This window comes from Pelodiscus sinensis, chromosome 5 (assembly GCF_052426305.1).
Source record: "Pelodiscus sinensis isolate ZL-2025 chromosome 5, ASM5242630v1, whole genome shotgun sequence".
Classification (NCBI taxonomy): Eukaryota; Metazoa; Chordata; order Testudines; family Trionychidae; genus Pelodiscus; species Pelodiscus sinensis.
In genome coordinates, this window is record NC_143056.1 from 21492395 (window position 1) to 21511436 (window position 19042).

General features: G+C 36.4%; 1 protein-coding gene across 10 annotated transcripts in view; it reads right to left on the reverse strand.

Annotated features, from left to right (window-relative positions):
* TRAF3 (TNF receptor associated factor 3) overlaps positions 1-19042 on the reverse strand; it is a 98770-nt gene that overhangs the window by 26934 nt on the left and 52794 nt on the right. For 9 of the 10 annotated variants that reach the window (XM_075926524.2, XM_075926520.2, XM_075926521.2 and 6 more), the window contains 6 exons: positions 17769-17820; positions 14269-14373; positions 12976-13143; positions 7593-7673; positions 3047-3121; positions 1148-1240 (listed from right to left, as the gene is read on the reverse strand). In XM_075926524.2, the coding sequence (XP_075782639.1) occupies positions 1148-1240; positions 3047-3121; positions 7593-7673; positions 12976-13143; positions 14269-14373; positions 17769-17820 (574 nt within the window). The remainder of the gene's footprint in view (positions 1-1147; positions 1241-3046; positions 3122-7592; positions 7674-12975; positions 13144-14268; positions 14374-17768; positions 17821-19042) is intronic. The other variant, XM_075926530.2, reaches the window with a different exon arrangement.

Sequence of the window (19042 nt, forward strand, 5' to 3'; positions counted from 1 at the left end):
AGCGAAACTAAAATTTACACAAAGAAATACATCTGACTAAAACACATTAGAGTCCTCCAGAACAGGAAAAATTGTTTTCTGAACTTCTGAGGGGAAAAAAATGCTAGCACAGCAGAGAAATTGCTCTCCACCTAGTTCAGTGAAATAAACTTCTGTAGATTGACTAAAATCATAGGATTATGTCTCTATTTGCCAATGGGCTCACATGTGAATTGCTTTATGTTGCGCGTTATTTTAATATATATATGCCTTCACTTGACACTGCCCACCTCCTCCAAAACAGGCTAATGATTCTGCAGACTTTTCTACTTTTAGATTTAGGAGAATTTGTTAAGAAACACCAGATTAAAAGTAATTTGATATTTGGTTAAGCTATCAAAATAATGCTTTATATAAAACACTGACCCTTTTAAGACCTGTCACTTTAAAATATGTTGACTCATTACACTATTGATCGGGTGCAGCACTGAAACATATCGTAAAGTTGAAGACTACGAAAGTCTGCTTTTTAAACACAACCTAAATGCCCTAAAGGACTTGTAGCTGTTAGTGAGGTGATCTGCAATGATTGGTCTCACAATAAATTCCCCCAATATCCCAAAACTCTTTAAAGACAAGAGTTCCAAGGGAGCACTGTAGTATGTGAACTTCAAACAGACCCAGCATCAGAACAGAAACCAGCTGGCCTGAGAGTAACAGCATGTTGATTAATAAAAGTCTCTTCAGGCCAAGAAGCTTGGAGGGCTCTTGATAAATTTAAAATAAAAATGAAGCCGGTTCAGTATGTGCAGTTTTCCAGGATCTGATCTCCAGAAAAATACACAGGTAGATGCAGCTCCTAACACCACAGTACTTTCCCTAACAGCACTTTCATAAGAAAAAAGACTGAAGGGAAAATTTAATGATTGCTGGTTTAATAAATTAAATATTTAACACTAAATTCATAGTAGCAAGTTAATAAAAATTTACATATTTACATGTGAAGCCAATTTTATTTTCTTGTAATACAAATGTTACACTAATTTACAGGGTTTTGAACCTAGGGGTGCTTTAGCTGTATTTCAAAACAGCTTCTGAACAAGTCTTTTTCTCTGTTTTTATAGAATTTAAAGAAATCCATGAAAATTAAAGTTAGTAGAAGATATACCTTATTCTCTAGAGAATTACTCCACTCTTTCAATAAGTTAACATGCTGCACTGCTGAGCTGGCTTCATGTGCTTTAATTTGCTGATTTGTTCCCTGTGACAACAAAGAATTTATACATTTTAGCCAATTTCACTTTAAAAAAAAACCCAATAATATAACACAAGAATATAAAACCAACACTACATATATTTTGGTACACGAATGTACTTTGCAAAAATATAGAGGGGAAATCTACTTGGGAACTTATAAAAAAGTGAGAAATACATTTAGTAGAGCTTTTTAATCCAATTGCTGTATATGTCCAATGTGCTTATTTTATCAGATGCAATAAAAATGGAGAAAAGACGTACAAAATGAATGGTTTTAAAACCATTTCTATAACTTTTATCATAAAAAATAATAAAACTCAAGTCATGTAACTCAAACATCTGATTCCACAAATAGTTTAACCATTTTATAAATTACTGTAAAATTACTGTAAAATTTCCATTGATGTAAATATAAAAGAGAAATAGTAAAGGTAAATTTATCATCACTGGAAACTGCCAACTGTGTAGAATCTGTTAACTAAAACAGTTTAGAGTGGCTAATTTATAGGAAGTTAGAAAGACATATCCACTGTTGCTTTATGATGTTCAGATTTCCTGTCCCTGCGCAGTCTGCAAATGTTGGTACAAATAACCACTTTAAGTTTACAAAACACACATAGATAGTATACAGAGTACATAAGATGCAGATCATGTTATCTTTTACTTCACGCCATACTTCAGCAACTGTTTGCAAGGCAATTTATATTTATTTTGAATCTAGATATGTTGCCAGCAACTGGAAAAATTTCAATGATCTTCAATGTATATACTCTATATAAAATATTCAAAAATATATATGTGGATATATGTACATATATACACACATATACATACATAAAAAGAATGAACAGTGATACATAAGACATAACAGTGGGCAATGCTATATCATTTGTTATTTCTACAGTTGAGAAATCAACTGTATTTTTCTGTTTAAATTGCTGAATGTTTTATTTGTTCACTTGCAGAATATTAAAGGCCTGATCCAAAATCCTTTGGCATTAATGGGAAAAATACTTCAATGGGACTCAGAACAGGCTTTAAGGTATCAGTGGAAAAGAAAGTTTATAGGAGAGTTGCTACACATAGATCTGATTTCATAGGTTACCATGAACTTCAAAATTATTGCATTTAATGTGATCAACTCCTTTTTTCCTGTCAGCAGCTTTTGAATTTTTATGTAAATTGTCAGAATTCGCTGACATGATCAAACACATAGTATGAAAAGTAAGATATTGCATATAGGGAAAAACTACACTCAGGTTTTTTCTTGCTTTGCGGTGACTTCTAGGATTTAATCTGCAGTTTTTATTAATTCTATTCTGTGGTTCAACTATGCACACGCGCGCGCACACACGCACACACACACCATCTATACATTCTGAGTGGGCCAATCTATTTTTAATCATGTATATATTCATATTTGCCAACAGAAGAAACTAAATTTAAATCAGAAAAAAATAAATACTGTCATAGAACAGCAGAAATTACTAGATAACTTGTGGTGAAAAAAAATGACTCTCCTATTTCAAAGAGGGGAAGTTAAAATTTTTAATATAATATCTTAAGATCTAAGACATCTGTAACTGGCTAAATGAATCCCAAGACATTGCCAGTGTGTGTGTATGCTCTTTATAATTTACATAAAAAGTATGCAAAAACGAACACCTGCTGCATATAGTCTTAACCACTCATGCAACTGGATCAATGTTTCTTAACCAAGAGCAGAGAAGTTGCAACTTTCATGTCAAAATGTTAAATTTTCTTATTGCAGACTTTCATCATTTGGGAAGTATAATTGTTATATACTGACCTGAAAAGTGCAGCCATAACGCTTAAAACTACAGGTACTTGGGGCATTAATACATTCTGACAAATGTGCATTCAACTGCAATAGGAAAAAAATATGAGTTTTGGCAGAAACCGTTTGCATGATAATGCTCAGAACATATAAAGGGCACAGATTATCAGGTTTGTATTGTGTTCCATTTGTAAAACATACAGTACATGTATGTATATTATCTCCACTCTGACTCAGAGTGCATATACACATGTAACCACACGCACATTCCAATACAATATACAGAGAGACACATTTATTTACAGTGAAACCTCCACTGAAGACCGTTCCTATAGGCAACCCCATTAAAAACACTTTATAGAAATCCAAGACTTTCCATACATTTTTGTTTGACTTAATTAAAGGCCAGTATTTACTTACAAATGACTTTTGCTGGTCTGTTGGATAGTCACTTAAGACCAGTTTCACTGTAGTAACATACATCTTTTCTAACTCTAGTTCCATTAGGAACAGACTGTCAAAACATGACATGCAGTTCTCAATGCCAGAAAAAAAAACTAAACAATGAAGACTGTAAACAAATACAGCATGAAACAGACAAATACTTTATACCAAGGTGCAGTTGAGTCACAGGTATAACATAGCACACAAGAGTGAATGTTCGTAAGTAGGAAAAGGCCTGCTTTTTACACAGGTTCTGATTGATGATAAACACAGAAAATAACTTGTGCTTTAAAATAAAATCACAGAAGTGTATACAAAGAGCCCTAATGAAATGCAGCCATTTTTAGGGGACAAAAAATGCAAACTGCTTAAAAGCTGGAATGAAAGGCCATTGAACACTATGAAAAATCTTATCCCTTCTGACAAGTGTTTTAGAGCTTTATTTCTTTAGAGAGCAGAGAGGACCTATAGGCCAGATCCTCAACTAGTGTAAACTGTCATAGCTCTACTGAGTTCAAGAAACTTAAGATCTTACTTGAAAGACCTGCACAGTAAGCCCTGTGGTACTCAACTCATCCACCTCCAAAAAAGGCCTGAATTGATCCTGCCTGCATATGAAACTGTGGCCCTACAGAGAAGCTTAAATAATCCCTCTTTGGCATACACAACATTTACTTTGTTTTAATCACGTACTGCAGAAATTTACAAAAGAAACATTTCAGGAAAAAAATATTAAATCAAAGAAGAAAAAGTACATGTGCTACACAAGACTTCAGTGGGGCACTACTTCTTCCATTTCCTCAAAACTAAGCACTGTGCCAACCATTTACACATATTAAGAGTAGTTCCTATCTTATAATGAAAACACCATGTTCACTTTTTGTGCACTCCCAAGAATGGCACAACACACACAATTTTCTCAAACTGTTAAGCAGGCATTTGCCTACATCACTTTAGAACAGCTTTCCCTAATAATCCAACTTGGCTTCAGATTCATTTTCTTAATATCAGAAAAAAAATTAATCAGCAGTCAACAAAACGATGCCAGAAATGATGGCAGCTGATTAAAGTCAAACTCTGCCAATCCGTATCATCAAGCTTCACACTTACTGATGTGTGTTGACCTCTTGTTTTCAAATGGGACAACTCACAGTTGTAAGGACTAAGCACTCAACTCTTAACTCCATCACTACTCAGGAGAGCATTTAAGCATTTCTTACTGATGTCAGTGGGATTTAAGATCATGTATAGGCATTATTCTGAAGAGCAGTGCTTTCCTGAATCAGTAATTACTGGCAGAATTGAGCCCCAAGGCTGCCCTCCACTTATGTAATTAGATGTATACATCATCATCTTGTAAGTATATCTACTAATGTGCACAAGACCTAATACAGGGTGTCCCCACTATAAGTTACCCCTGTAAATCCATTCCGCACTAAAGTCATCAATGCTTGTAGGAACTGATGCATTATAAGACCTCCCATTCCCTGCTCTTATGTCATGCCAAAAAAAAGTTTTTTTTTTTTTTAAATGAACAAATGGAAGTCAGCCACATGGGAAAAAAATCCCCGCTTTAAGCTGTTTCACTAAGTCCACTTTTTTGGAACATATCTTGGACTTATAGCAAAGACGGGCCTGTATACATTTTAGGTAGAGATGTTAAAATGCGGGTAATTGTGTAAACATGTAACCACTGAAAAACTTAACAGTTACAAGTCTCACTTGTATCAGAGGTAATAGCACAGGGTGCTCCCCAGGAGTTGGTGTTCGTGGGGAACCAGCTTTTAAATCCAGCTCCCCACGCATACTGGCTCCCAGGGAGCTGGCTGCTGCCCCCACAGTGCTGCCTCAGATACAGACGCAGCAACATAGGGAAGCAGCCAGCTCCCCAGGTGCCTGGGTATAACTATGATTGTTAACTGATAAGGCCAAGCTAATCAGTTAATCTTTTACACAGTCATATGCTCACATCCCTAATTTTAGGTTGCACATTTCTTGGGCAGATCCAGTTGGAAAATGCCTGACACTTTGGGCACTAAATATGATTATTCACTTCTTATAATCCTAAAATGATTTATTTCTATATCAAAAGAACAACAGTCCAAAAAAATAAAAAATCTAACCGAATACCAGTGAAAAGTAATTCAAAGTGATGAATTTAAAGTATGACAATATGGCGTGCGGGAAACAAATATGTGCTCCTCATTCTAAATTATACAAAAGTATTTATTGTTAGGAAAACATGCACATCAGCCTTTATAGACTCTAGTAAGGTATGATTAAATTAAGGAATACATTTAAATATCGCAAGATACAAAAGGCAGTTATTGGCTCAAAATATTAACTGAATTTTCTACATATGTTAAAAGCTTTAGAAGCTTGTTGGTCCTGATCACAAAGAATGTCATACTGGATTGGTCTGTCTACACCAGTATCCATTCTCTGATCATGACCAATGCTGAAGGATTTAGGGGAAGGTTCCAACCTTTCATGATGCAACTGACAAACATAAAGAAGAATTTTTTTCTTAATCTCAGCTGTTAATAAGTTTTACTTCAAAGCAGTAATGTTATCCCAATAGTGTGGAATACAGACATTAAATATTGAATCCTCTCGAGTAAGACTGAACTATTTACTTAACTTTTACCCTGTGGCAGTGAGTTTCACAGTGTTTCCTTTTCGACATTTACACTTGGTGCCTATTAATTTAGCCAAAAGTGCCTTCTTATCCTTGTACTGAGTAAAAAGAAGCATCAGAATTTTGTATATATAGCTAATTCTTTTTAACTTAAATATTTCTAAGGCATCTATAATACCATGATATCTAAGTGGCAGGCATTTTATTCTCCTACTTTCTAAATTTAAGAGTCCTAATAATATTTTTAATCTCTTGCATGGACCAACTCCACACAACAGCTATTCATTTATATACTTCTCTGAACATTTTCAATGCCTGCTTTGTTCTTTTCTGATATGAAGAGAGAAAATCAAAACAGCATTTAAGGTCAGGCTATACCCCTGACATATACCACTAAGCAGATGAGACCCATCACTGACCAGGCAAAGTCATTTTGCATGGATTGTGTTTATAGGAAAGTTCAAGAAATTAAATAGATGTAAAAGAATGTTTTATTAAGGTGCTTACAAAAGGGAAGTAAAAAAACAGTTTTACATTTGTAGGATTTCAACTTCAAACATTCATTTTTATTGAATAATTACCATACAGAATAAATTGGAATCAGAAACTCAAAGTTTCCATTACTCTTTTCGAACTAATTTAATTTTGTGATTTAGAACACTAAAAATTGTCTTTGCACTAAAATGGAGGTTGAATTGGGGACTCAATTTTAATTTTGTTAGCAAATATTTTTATGAACTCTAGTCATAACAGTTATGACTTTTTTCCGATGAAAAACAAAAATAATGATTTAAACCTTTCATCCAGAATATTCTGGTGTAGTGCATTCAGCTAATTTAAGTGGCAGGATTGTTTATGTAAAATTTGGTATCTGTACGTAATCACTAAGTATGACCTTATTTTGCACAAACAAATCCACAAGCTCTTCAAAATAAACAATAGATTTAAGGCATCTCTAATGTCAGATTATAATGCTATATTTTAGATTTCTCATTCTATTTGAATACTGAAATGGAAGAACATGTACTGCATAACACTATTCAAAAGTTCTGCTCTACTGGACTCATTAAGTGCTTCTAACTCAATTTCCATTGAGAAAGCAGGAAAGATAAAAGCTCATTTTTTGGTTGGGATTGGCCCTGCCTAGAGCAGGGGACTGGACTTGATGACCTTCTGAGGTCTCTTTCAGCTCTCTGGTTCTATGATTTTGACAAGCCGTGTATAATAAACACAGAAAATTAGGAAAGGAATTTCTGAAAGATATTTTATTAACAAATAACTAAAAAAAATCAAAAAATTATCACACACTTAACTGTAGTGGTAGATAAGCCTTTACTTTAGATCTCACATAGTAATAAGGAAATGGCTTCTGGCAAAATTCTTGCGAGATCTTATTAATCACAAAGTTCTATCCTGAACACTGTTGAATAGGGTTTTATTTAATTTTTCAGCACAACTTTGGGCATGACTTCTTACCTCACTCCTCAAGAGTGATGTAACACTGCATTTATGAGGACATGAAACCACGACACAGGGACAGTCTGTATCTTCATGTTTCTAAAAGGGGAAAAAAAGCAAAGCAAATTATAATTTATACATTATATTTAAAATTACAAACCATTTGGAACAGCAGTTATATGGAAAAAGTAGTAACTTACCATGGTATAATTAAAAATATATTCACATGGATATAGTGAGCAGAACAGTGAACATTACAAATTTATTTGTACAAAGTTTAGAATGAACAAACATTGATGTTAAACTTTCAATTTATGTACATTTATCAACTATTTATTATTCAGAAAAATACGGAATTTATCATATTTCCTGTGCGAAGAACAGTTCAAATAATCCTTTATCAAAAAAATCTCAATAAAAATAAAGTTCTCAACCCCATTAATCATCTGGGAGGAATATATTATTGGAAGAGAGGAGAATTGCCAGGATGATAACCCTTCCAATATCACCATACACTGTACTGCAATATCTTCAGATATTTATGTTTCTGAATGCCAGAGAACACTGTAAATCCACATGCTCGTATTCACTCTCTTGATATCCTTTAATTTTTAATTTCATTGCCATTTGATACTGAGTTCTTGCACTACACATCAAAACACTTAAAACTCATTTAAAGCTCTTTATAATCAAACTACAGTGCACTTTTTGTGTTCATCTCCTAATTTACATCCATTTCTCACTATGTCAGACAGGTCTGAAAGAATAAACTTAAAAAACAACAAATAGTCTGGCAGCACTTTAAAGACTAACAAAACATGTAGATGGTATTATGAGCTTTTGTGGGCACAGCCCATGGCTTGCTGGTCATCTGAAGAAGTGGGCTGTGCCCACGAAAGCTCATGATACCATCTACATGTTTTGTTAGTCTGGTAGCACTTTAAAGACTATTTGTTGTTTTTTAAGTTTATCCTGTACAGACTAACTCGGCTACCCCCTGAAGGTCTGACAGATTAAGGGATACTCCTGACGGACAGTAAAAGAAAACTTCTGACCATTCTCTCTCTGGTTCCTTGTGTGCTTCAGGGTCCAGTCCCAGTGGCCTAATGGACCAGGCACTGGCCTCTAGAACCAGGGGTTGTGGGTTCAAGTCCCACCTGGGGTATAGAACTGTGACCTTCTGAGGCTTGCTTGGGAACCCCTGACTTGTGTGTTTCAGGAGGTAAGTAATCCACTACTAGTTCAAGGCCCAAAAGCATTCTCCTTGAAAATTAACAGGAGCCCTTCTAGTGACTTTCAACACATATTTGATTTTCATCCCTATCCTAGCAACAGAACACTACTACTTCCATTTTTGACCAGCAAAACTCATGTCTTGCTTCTGGGCACCCACTCTCTATAGAGGCTGCTTTTAATTCTTCCATATGATGTGAGATGCAGGTTACACATAATCTAGTTTTAAAATTAAGTTAGGGTAACACGGTTTCCAGAATAGAAAAAGCAGTATACAAACCCATTTCACAGCAATTAAATATTTTTCTGCATAGTACTTTGATTCTTTAATAATAAAATAAAACATTCACTTCTGTTTTTGCTTTGAAGAATGAGCAATTTTGTCTGCCAGAAAGACACAGTGGAGCGTGGATAGTGGATTGTACCAAAAGCTTTATGTATGCTTCAAATAAAACAAAACTGTGTACAAAAACCAATCTCACCTAGCGAGACAAAGCACTGCATAAGACAAATGCTTGTGCTTTTTAAAATTTTAATTGTAAGTCCACATCGCTATCTAAATAGTCTACCAGCCACAAAGGGGATTTCCTAGGCTGTAGGGCAGGCAGATTCTATGAAGACATGAGCTGTACATGAAACAAGAAAAATTATTTTTGTTTCCATTTGCATACCTTTGGTTTTTTCTTTGCACCATCTCAAAAAATCATTGTACTGATTCTCATTTTCTGTTCAAGTCCCTGAAATGCGTGTCTGACTTATTAATGTACTTTAAAACCTGATGGTCTGCACAGGCCAACAGAGATGAACTGAAGCTTAGAGTGAGCAGACAGACTGCACAAAGCAAATCTCTCTTTCATCTGACTGAATGGTCTGGTTACAAGCAGGCTGAGTCTTGGTACTCAAGCAGAGTGAGGTAATATTCTAATATAAACCCCAAATTAACAGCATTTGTATAATCTCCCAGATTATATTTTCCCAGGCTTTTAAAACAGTGTAGGCACAAACACATTTACTGCTTGATCAGTGGCTGATCTCTGCTCGTCCTGGATTTTAATGTTGTGGATATTTTTGCACCCCTGAAACACCAAAGACACCATGACCAGAAGCTGGTCCTACCAAGAGAACTACTAGTTTTGTTAATATTTTGAATAAAGGAACACTTCATACTTTTCATCTGCTTAACTCCTACAACAAGCTGGCATTGGTCTAACTCTATAAAGGTTCCTGCTCTTTCCTTTTTATGCTTCAGTGATTCATTTTAATCACATTTTTTAACAGAATTCAGAAGTTTTTGCATTCGCCTAGTCACTGAACATTTGGTTGGCATCTATAACACCATTTTCTACATCCGGACACTCTTGTCGCTCTTCCTTAACTTTCCAGAGCCCCTTTCAGTTCTGCAGGATATGGTCTTACAGTTTTAATTTGGGACCTATATGTTGATTAAATAAAAAGTTGGATGAAAAGCAAGAGAAGGTTTTTCCTATCTGTGCAATTAGCCTGCTCCAGCCATCTAGGATCAGACCAAACTAGAAAGTAATCCTTAATGACCCTCATTCTCATGGGGACAAGAGACTTCTCGGGGACATCCTAATGTCCAGGCCAGTAGCAGCTGGTACAGAGACAGGAAGGATAGCACATACAAACTTGCTCTTGTTGAGATGCTTATAAAGATGCAAAATATGAAAAGCACTGGCTAATACTTCAGATTTTTACTACATATAAAATGACTGACGTCTTAGTATACAACTCAGTTTAGTATGAAGTGCCCTCACTTTGCAGAGCCTGAAAAAATACTATTGGTGCAGATGAAGTTATGCTTTTTAGAATGCCCCCAGTTTACCCAGTTTTCAGGAAAATCTTTTCTTAAACTTTTTTTCCCCTCCCAGAACTATAGGAAACAGCGTGTGTAAATCAAAAATAACCATTGCTCTTTCTAGAAATATGAATTAAGATGTATTTTTATATCTTTTCAAAGATTAAACTCTAATAATTATAGGCAAAATGCACAACTAAGTTGTTTCAGGAAATGCAGCAAGAGAAGCGGAGAAACTTCCACTTCTGTTATTCAAATCTTACTTTCAGAAGACCAGATCTTTTTTTTCTTTTCATGGAGGAGAAAAAATGTAGAGATATACAGGCAGTAACCCAGTGTGAATTCAGTAAGAACATATTTAAAGGATTACTTAAGTCTACAGACAATATTTAACACCTAAAAATTAAATGCAAAATAGCTTTAGAAATCTCATTTTGACCATATCCCCAACAACTCCAACCCACAGATGGCAGACTGTCAAGTTTTCCTTTAACATACAGTTTGGTGAGCTGAGTGAACAAAAGAGATGATCAGAGGTATAAAACTAAGTACACCAAAACTGTAATCTTCTTCTAACTAAGGTCAGAGGTTATAATAATGCACTTAAGGTAATAATCCAATCAACGTATACGCATAAAATGAGTGTATGTTTAAAATAAGATGAAACCTTTCATACTTTTCTCCTTCCAGATTTGCAATTCAATCATTGCACTGCCACAGCTTACAGGGCTCCCTTAAATGTACTGGACAGATATGCAAAGACAGCTGCACCAAAGATGAACCTAGTGCTCAGTCACTGTGAGATAGGCCCCTGAGTATTTTAGAAAGTCATCACTGGTTCGTATCACTTACGAAACCTTGACTAATATAGGAGAAAAGGCAGATATAGATACTAGAAGACTTACCCAGTATTGCCGAGGGGCAGGCCCAGGCTGGAGCGGAGGATATTGTGCAGGCTGCCTGCCCGGATTCTCCCCAGGGGAAGGGGGGAGGTTGGCAGTCTTCAGAGCCACTTGAGGCATGAGAGTGGTGCTGCCAGGGTAACAACAAGGACTCCCCAGGGCACTCAGCTGCTCTGCATATTTGGGTGCACCTGCACAACCCTGTGTGCTTGTATGCCCAGAGCTGCTGCAGGGCTTCTCCCTTCCCCCTCCCACACATGCTGCGGTCAGCCAGCAGAGGGCTCCCTGCTGCCAGACTGGCTACAAAGAAGTGCTTCCAACCTCTGCAGCTCAGCTCCAGCTCCAGGTAAGCCCTGGAGTCCAAGTAAGCTTCTGGGGAGGGCGGAGAGGCAGAGAACAGAGCAAGGAAGAGCCAGAATTGACCTCCTCTGGTCCAATAAACTCCTTCATTTGGAACCTGACACGCTCTGGAGGGTGCCAGCCCAGGGAGGTACAACCTGTATACCTATGTGAGCTAAGAACATTATTACTAGAACGGTCTAGCCATTCTGCAAGAGGCCCAGGGAGTTGTAGACATGGAAACATTGCACAAGTATATTAAAAATGAATATGGTGACTATATTTCAGAGTGGGGTCAATATCATAAGATGCAAAGTGGGATGACATACAACATAATGCCACCCAACCTCCACAAATTCTGCCACAAATTACTAGAATGGCAGCAAAACTCTCTCTCTTATACTTCTTTCCTGGGTCTGACAACACACTACTTACCAGACACCATACTCTTGGGCTAACAGTAACAATGTTTTCATAATATGATTGCACTTGGCACATGATATGCAGAGACAGTAGGCATTACTGAATTTTATATGTTCATTTTCTTCCTTGCCAGCTTATACAAGGGCATGTAATTCCCTGTCACAACTGCAAAAGTGATGTGAAGCTGTTTTGGATGACACAGGCACCCAAACAAAGGAAAATATATTGATGTGCTGTTCCTCAGAAACACATACCCCTGTGTGAGGGTACATTGTTATGATGGTAGATTTGTACAATATACCAATTTAAATAGGACGGAATAGCAAAAAAAAAAATTGCTAAAAATTTCCTTTGGATGCTATTCCTTGCATCATTTGAAAACTATACTTTAAAAAACAGCCAACCAAAATTACCCCGACCTGCTGAAAATTAGTTCTTTATGTTTCTGGCATTCAAATGTTTCATGTTCAATTTAATTTACAGTTTGGTCATGAATTTCCTCAACAGCAAGTACTTCTCAACAACTAGAATACTTTCTTTTGAAATTTGACAGTGCTAGAGAAAATGGTGTGTTACATAAGGCTAAAAGCCTTATACCACTGAAAGCTGCTAAAAAACGAGCATTTGAAAAGTTGTCATTCTACATTAAGGTAAGATCTGACTTGAGTGATAGAAGAAAACACTGCACCTGTAATGTAATCATTGGGACTTGGTTTTTACAGTATTTACATGTAGTCTCCCGATAGTTACAGGTCTTTTCTATGTGGTCTGGCAAGTCTTTCCGCAGGATTTTTTCTTTGCAATCAGCACGAGGGCATGAAAGTTCTTCAAACTGACAGTCATTTCTCAAATGTATCTGTAATATAAACAATCAAATTAACGAATTTTTACATTTATCATCATCATACCCATGAAACATAACTTTCCCAAAGTAAATTCAAGACCAGAAACTAATCTTAGATGTACACCATGTTGTACCTCAGAACATCTGCTGCTGCTGCGCATGACTACACAGTAAAGACACGTCTACATAGCAGAGTTAAACATGAAATAAGCGACGCAACTTAAGCCACGCAATTGATGTAGCTTGTTTCAGCTCTTAATGCTGCGTACACAGCTAGAAGACCAAGAAAGAGTACTCTTCCTCTGACTTTCCTTATTCCTCATAAAATGAGGGTTACAGGAGTCGGAGTAAGAAGTTCTCCAGCTCAACATTTTGACATTATGTCGAAATAACGGCTTGCTCTGAAGATGCAGACTATGTTATTTTGGAATAAGGTCAGTTATTCTGAAATAACAATGCCATGTAGATATACCCTCACAGATTTACTGTGTAGAACCTAACCCTTGGATGACTGCTATATTATGTCCTGAAAAGTTAAGATTTCAGGTTATCTTAGATGTTTGGTGATACCAGAATATTACAATTACAAATATAAGCAGAATAATCTTTATATTAGAATCCCAAAACTGGTACCAATGAAATACCAAAAGATATTCAATTCAAATTCAAAAAAGAAAATATGCAAATTAGAGCAAAAGAGAGTATCACGAAAAACAACATACCTAATAGCCTTCCAGATCTGCAAAGCAGCTGCATATTACAGGTTTTCCGAACAAGCATCTAAGTCTTGGTTTACTCTTACAATGTCTGAACATTATAGCTAAACTTTTCCAAGTGGAGAGCTTAAAAGTTAGGCACCTAAATAAACAGCCTGATGTCCATAGACGCTAAGAACACATGTCTCCTACTGAAGGACTTTTAGGCACCCTAAACCAAAAATTGTGACTATTGACTAAGATATTTTATAGATCTATTAAAAGTGGAGTTTCAAAAACACTATTTATAATAACTTCTATAAACAGGCAGACTAGCTCACATTGCTGATTAATCAGGAAGTAGGCAGATGAAAATTAAATTTTGTAGATTTTTTCATTCTTTAGTTTGAAAGAAAGAATGTGATGGCATCACGGTACTTACCAGTAATTGTGCCAGTGTCAGCAGTTCATTGCAGCCTTTGCTTTCATTTCTGCAGTAAATCTGAAGGGCAAGAAGCTCTCTCCTACAGCAGTTATCCTTAAATACCTGAAATTTGAAGCCACTTTGTTTTAGATTTAAAAACAGTTTAAGAACATAAACACTTCAAATAAAGTAGAAATACTTTAAGACAATCCCACAATAGCAATATTAGTTCATTCAAGGTATGAGTGCAGGGAGCTGACTGATACTGCAAACTAGAAAAAAAAAAAACCACACAGTTTTTCTTGATTGTGCATTCACAGCAATGAGACTCTCATGGCAACCTAACAAAGAAAAAATAAATAGGGCTTGCCTTTAAAAATCTTTCTGGTTTATAAAGAGGACTGAAAGCCTCCTGCCAATCCCACTTTTTGAGTTTTAACTATTTTTCTGATTGTTTCTTACACTGATCAATTTCCATGGGTGAGAGAGATGATGGCTCTGTTTAGGCTTGAAAGAATTTCTCTCACCTATAGAAGCTATCTTTTTAATGGGAAATTAAGTCACTCATGGCTTGGGGAAAGACTAGGAGAAACAAATTTTCACAAATGAGGAAAGAATAAAGTGATTAACCAGGCATAAAGGAGAGCAACCTGTATGTCGTAACAAAGTGTGCATCAGAGCACAGCATGCCTAGCAATGATATATGGCAGGACAGTGATCAAATAGCGAGAACAGCACTAATCAGACATTGTGAAGCAATGTCTAAACATTTCAGCAGTACTTATGTATTTAAAATCATAGTATCCAAATTAATCTTTTTTTCTTCCATCCTAGTCTATTGAAGCTATAGCTTCCATTGAGTGTCCATATATTTAACATACAAGTCCATGGACTTTGTTAAAGAAGATGACTTTTGCCTTTAGTTCTTAACACAGTGCTCTTTCCTATTTTTATAGATATGAATTTCACAGTTTAGGGTGGCTCTTGCGTAAGGTCAATATTGTGCGCCTGCAAACATCTATTTATTGGGCAACAATTTCATATTCCCAATGGAATATGGCTATTTTGTAGAGGTCATGGAAGCAAAGGTGACATCTCAGCTAGCAGGAACAATTCCATCAAGGGCTTTGATCATCAGTACAGAGACTGAAGTCTGTATTCACTGGGAATAAAAGGCAGAAAGAAAGCAGCAGAGTAATATGATCACTGCAATCTGCCTTGATGAGAAGTTGCCATTTATGCCATGGAAGCTTTTTTTTTTAAAAAAAAAAAAAAAAAAACCCCAATGTGTAGCTTAGTTCCTAGTTACAAATTGCAATAAAGCAAGTCTTGATGTCCTAAATACATGGATAATTATGCCTTGTTCTGAGTTCAACAGGAAAGAGTACAATTTTTTAGTCAGTTGTAGTTTGCCAACCCTCTTGCTTACTTCACTGGGAAAGCAAGCATATAATGCTGTCAGCACTGCAGAGACAACATACAGCAGAACCTCAAAATTACAAAAACCCAGAATTATGAAATAACCAGTGAACCACAACCCTCACCCCTCATTTGGAACGAGAAGTACGCAACCAGGCAGTAGCACAGATAAGAAGATGAAAAAAGCAAATACAGCATAGTGCTGTGTTATATACAAACTACTAAAAAAAAATAACGGGAAAGCTACATTTTTCTTCAGCATAGTGAAGTTTCAAAACTGTATTAAAAGTCAGTGTTCAGTTATAAAATTTTGAAAGAACCACCATAATGTTTTGTCCAAACTAGGGATGTAAAATCCCGTTTAATCGGTTAACCAGTTAACTGATTAAATGGAACGGGGGAGGGAGGGAGGAAGCAGCAAGCAGCCCCCACTCTGCAGGCAGGGACTGCTTCAGCCTGGCTGCTGCTAACCCCGTATGGGCTGGGAGTCTGCAGCCTTGCACAGGGAAAGAAGCAGCAGTGGGGCAGGAAGGGCAGCCAACTCCCCGCCCGAAAGCCCATGCCATCTGGGAGCTGGCAGCCCTTTTGCCCCATCCCCACCCCTGTCCCTTCTGCCCCTCACCAGGCTTCTAAATTCCAATTACCCAGTAAGCATCATCTGGTCACATCCCTATTCCAAACATTGCCGAGTTACGAACAATTTCCGTTTCCACAGTGTTCATAACGCTGATGTTCTACTGTAGTTACATGAGAACTATTCAGCCTACTCTAACAGTAATAAAATTAAAGCAAACTTCTGATAACAGAATCTTCACTGTAGCTGTTAGATGATACAAAGTGTTCTGCATACTTTTCAGACACCAGGTTAAGTTTAATGAGCTGGCACACAAATAATCTATGGAACATGGACTCTATGAATTATTTTGGGGGGAAAAAAGGCCAAACAATTTAAAGAGACTGCAGTTTTGCATATCACAGAAAAGATAATGAAATGAAAGTTTAAAAAAATATACAAGATGTTTTTAGAGTTCTGTAAGACTAATGGGATGCTCCATTTTGTGGGAAGCAGAAGTTAGTGTGGCTTGCACAGTAAGTTTAGTATTCATTCAGTAATCCACATTGTACTTAATTTCCTCCTCCCGTATTGGTAGGAAAAGTTGAAGGTATTTGAAGTTTCCCAGCATATACAGTCACGTGTCTTTTGGGGGCGTTTAGGCAGGAGAAATAAGCAATGTCCCAGATGGATATTTTTAATTAATTATTATTTGTCTGTTGGATCTAGGAACCCCAGCATGGCAAGCACATCAGGACTCTCCTGTGTTTGGCACTGTTCAGAAAAGTATAAAAAGATGACAATCCCCAGACACCTTATAATCTGCATGGTACACTAAATAGAAAGACTGCAGGGATGAGGCAACAAGATCAACAGAATCTAGCACAAAAGCTATTTTTAAAATAAAAATAAAAATCTGATTTAATTTATAAACACAGGGAACTGGCTATAGATGCCATTAAATGGGATGAAAGCCACTGCAGAAGACTTGAACCTAAGTGCAACAGATGTGTTTCTATTAAGAGATGGATGTGGTAAGATAATATCATGTACAGGCAATGCAGCTCAGTACTCTACAGGGCTCTCTGCATCCTGGAAGAGAACATTTTGCTTATGTTTAACAGGCACCACCACCAACCGCCTGCAATTCCCAGTGGCTGCTCTTTACCATTCCTGGCCAATGGGAGCCGTGGGAAGCAACAGCACATTTCTGCAGCCCCTTAACCTGCAGATGCTGCCTCCACAGGTCCCATTGGCTGGGAACAGTGAACTGCAACCACTGGAAGCTGCAGGGAACAGTCCTTGCAGATGGTCAATGTCGGCAAAATGTCTCATAGCCCGCAATCAAATTACCCTGATGGGCCACATACTGACTCCAGACAGCAGGTCACCCAGCATGGCTGTAGGACATACTAGATTTAAGTTGTACAATATTGTTTTCCCCAATAAAGTGTATTACAACACTTTAAAAAAGATTCCTGCAAAAAAAAAGCACATTTTAAATATATCATAACTGAATATTAGAAATAAACTATTTTAACAATACCTTATCTTTAACTATGTGCTCTTGACACGCTGTACATTTTGGGTTAGGTGAACTGGGGAAAGAAAATGACACATTATTTTCTATCTCACTTTGAATTTTTTGTATTTATCAGATTGGTGCTAGTAAATCAAAGATGCCTTTTTATTTATAATTGCTCAAAGTATTTAAAAAGATTAATGATTAAGAAAGTATGGCTCAATGCAAGTCAGTATAGAATCAAATAGAACAAATGCTAACATTAAAGAAAACAAAATATAAAGTAATCTTATAAGAGAAGTTGAAAACTAAGTATATAGTTGAATTCAACTTCCACTTACTATGGAAAATTCATTTTAACTATTTAAAAAAACCTTTATTTAATAGCAGCATAAAATGAAGTACAGGCTTCCTTGGACAGAATTCTTCATCTTTAAAAAGTATCGCAATAATACTTTGTTGTGATGGTCTTGAATGCAGTCATTTTAAACATCTACTTATTTCTACATAAGATACATCAGACCAATATACATGTGTTTATACACCATATTATGGAAACAATATGAACAGTAGTAATGGATGAAACCATTGGTACATTCAGCCTAGGGGACTGTGCCAGACATTCCAGAGGAAGAAAAAAAACTACACCATCATGCTTCCAAAAAATATTGTTCAATGCATTAAATGAAAAAACAACAACTATTCCTAACTTCTACAGCATACCCTGGGTTCAGCAGCTTTGGTTGCCCCCTCAGTATTCCAGCATGCATAGACAGAAAGATTATTAGGATCTATTACATATCTAACACTAATGCACAAAATGTTTAAAGAAAAAAACCCCATCTTCCCTTGATTATTAACTTCTATTTCCTCCTTATATGAACACTTGCCTTTACTTGTGTTTGAACTATAATATCTTGCACAGCAAGTAAATTATTCTATTTTTATAAAGTGATTTGTACAGTATAAATAAGTTGTTGCTGTTAATAATATGATGGGTTACTGTAAAGGAACAACTGATCAACTGTCACTGTCATGCACAGTTTTAATATTCCAATCAAGTCCCGCTCTGCCCAATTAATCAATCAACCCCATTCCTTGTAATTGCACATTGTAAATCTCAACATGCTTCTCAGTATCTTCATTGCTTCGCAGCTTCAGGATCTTCACATTTTTCTGAAGGAAAGGTGAGCAAAACTGGTGATGTTATTCCACATGAGGGTATAGACTGTGCGATACAAATGTCATTTTCTAGCTTTTATTGAATGCACTCAGGCATCCTATCTGCTCTTTTAAAC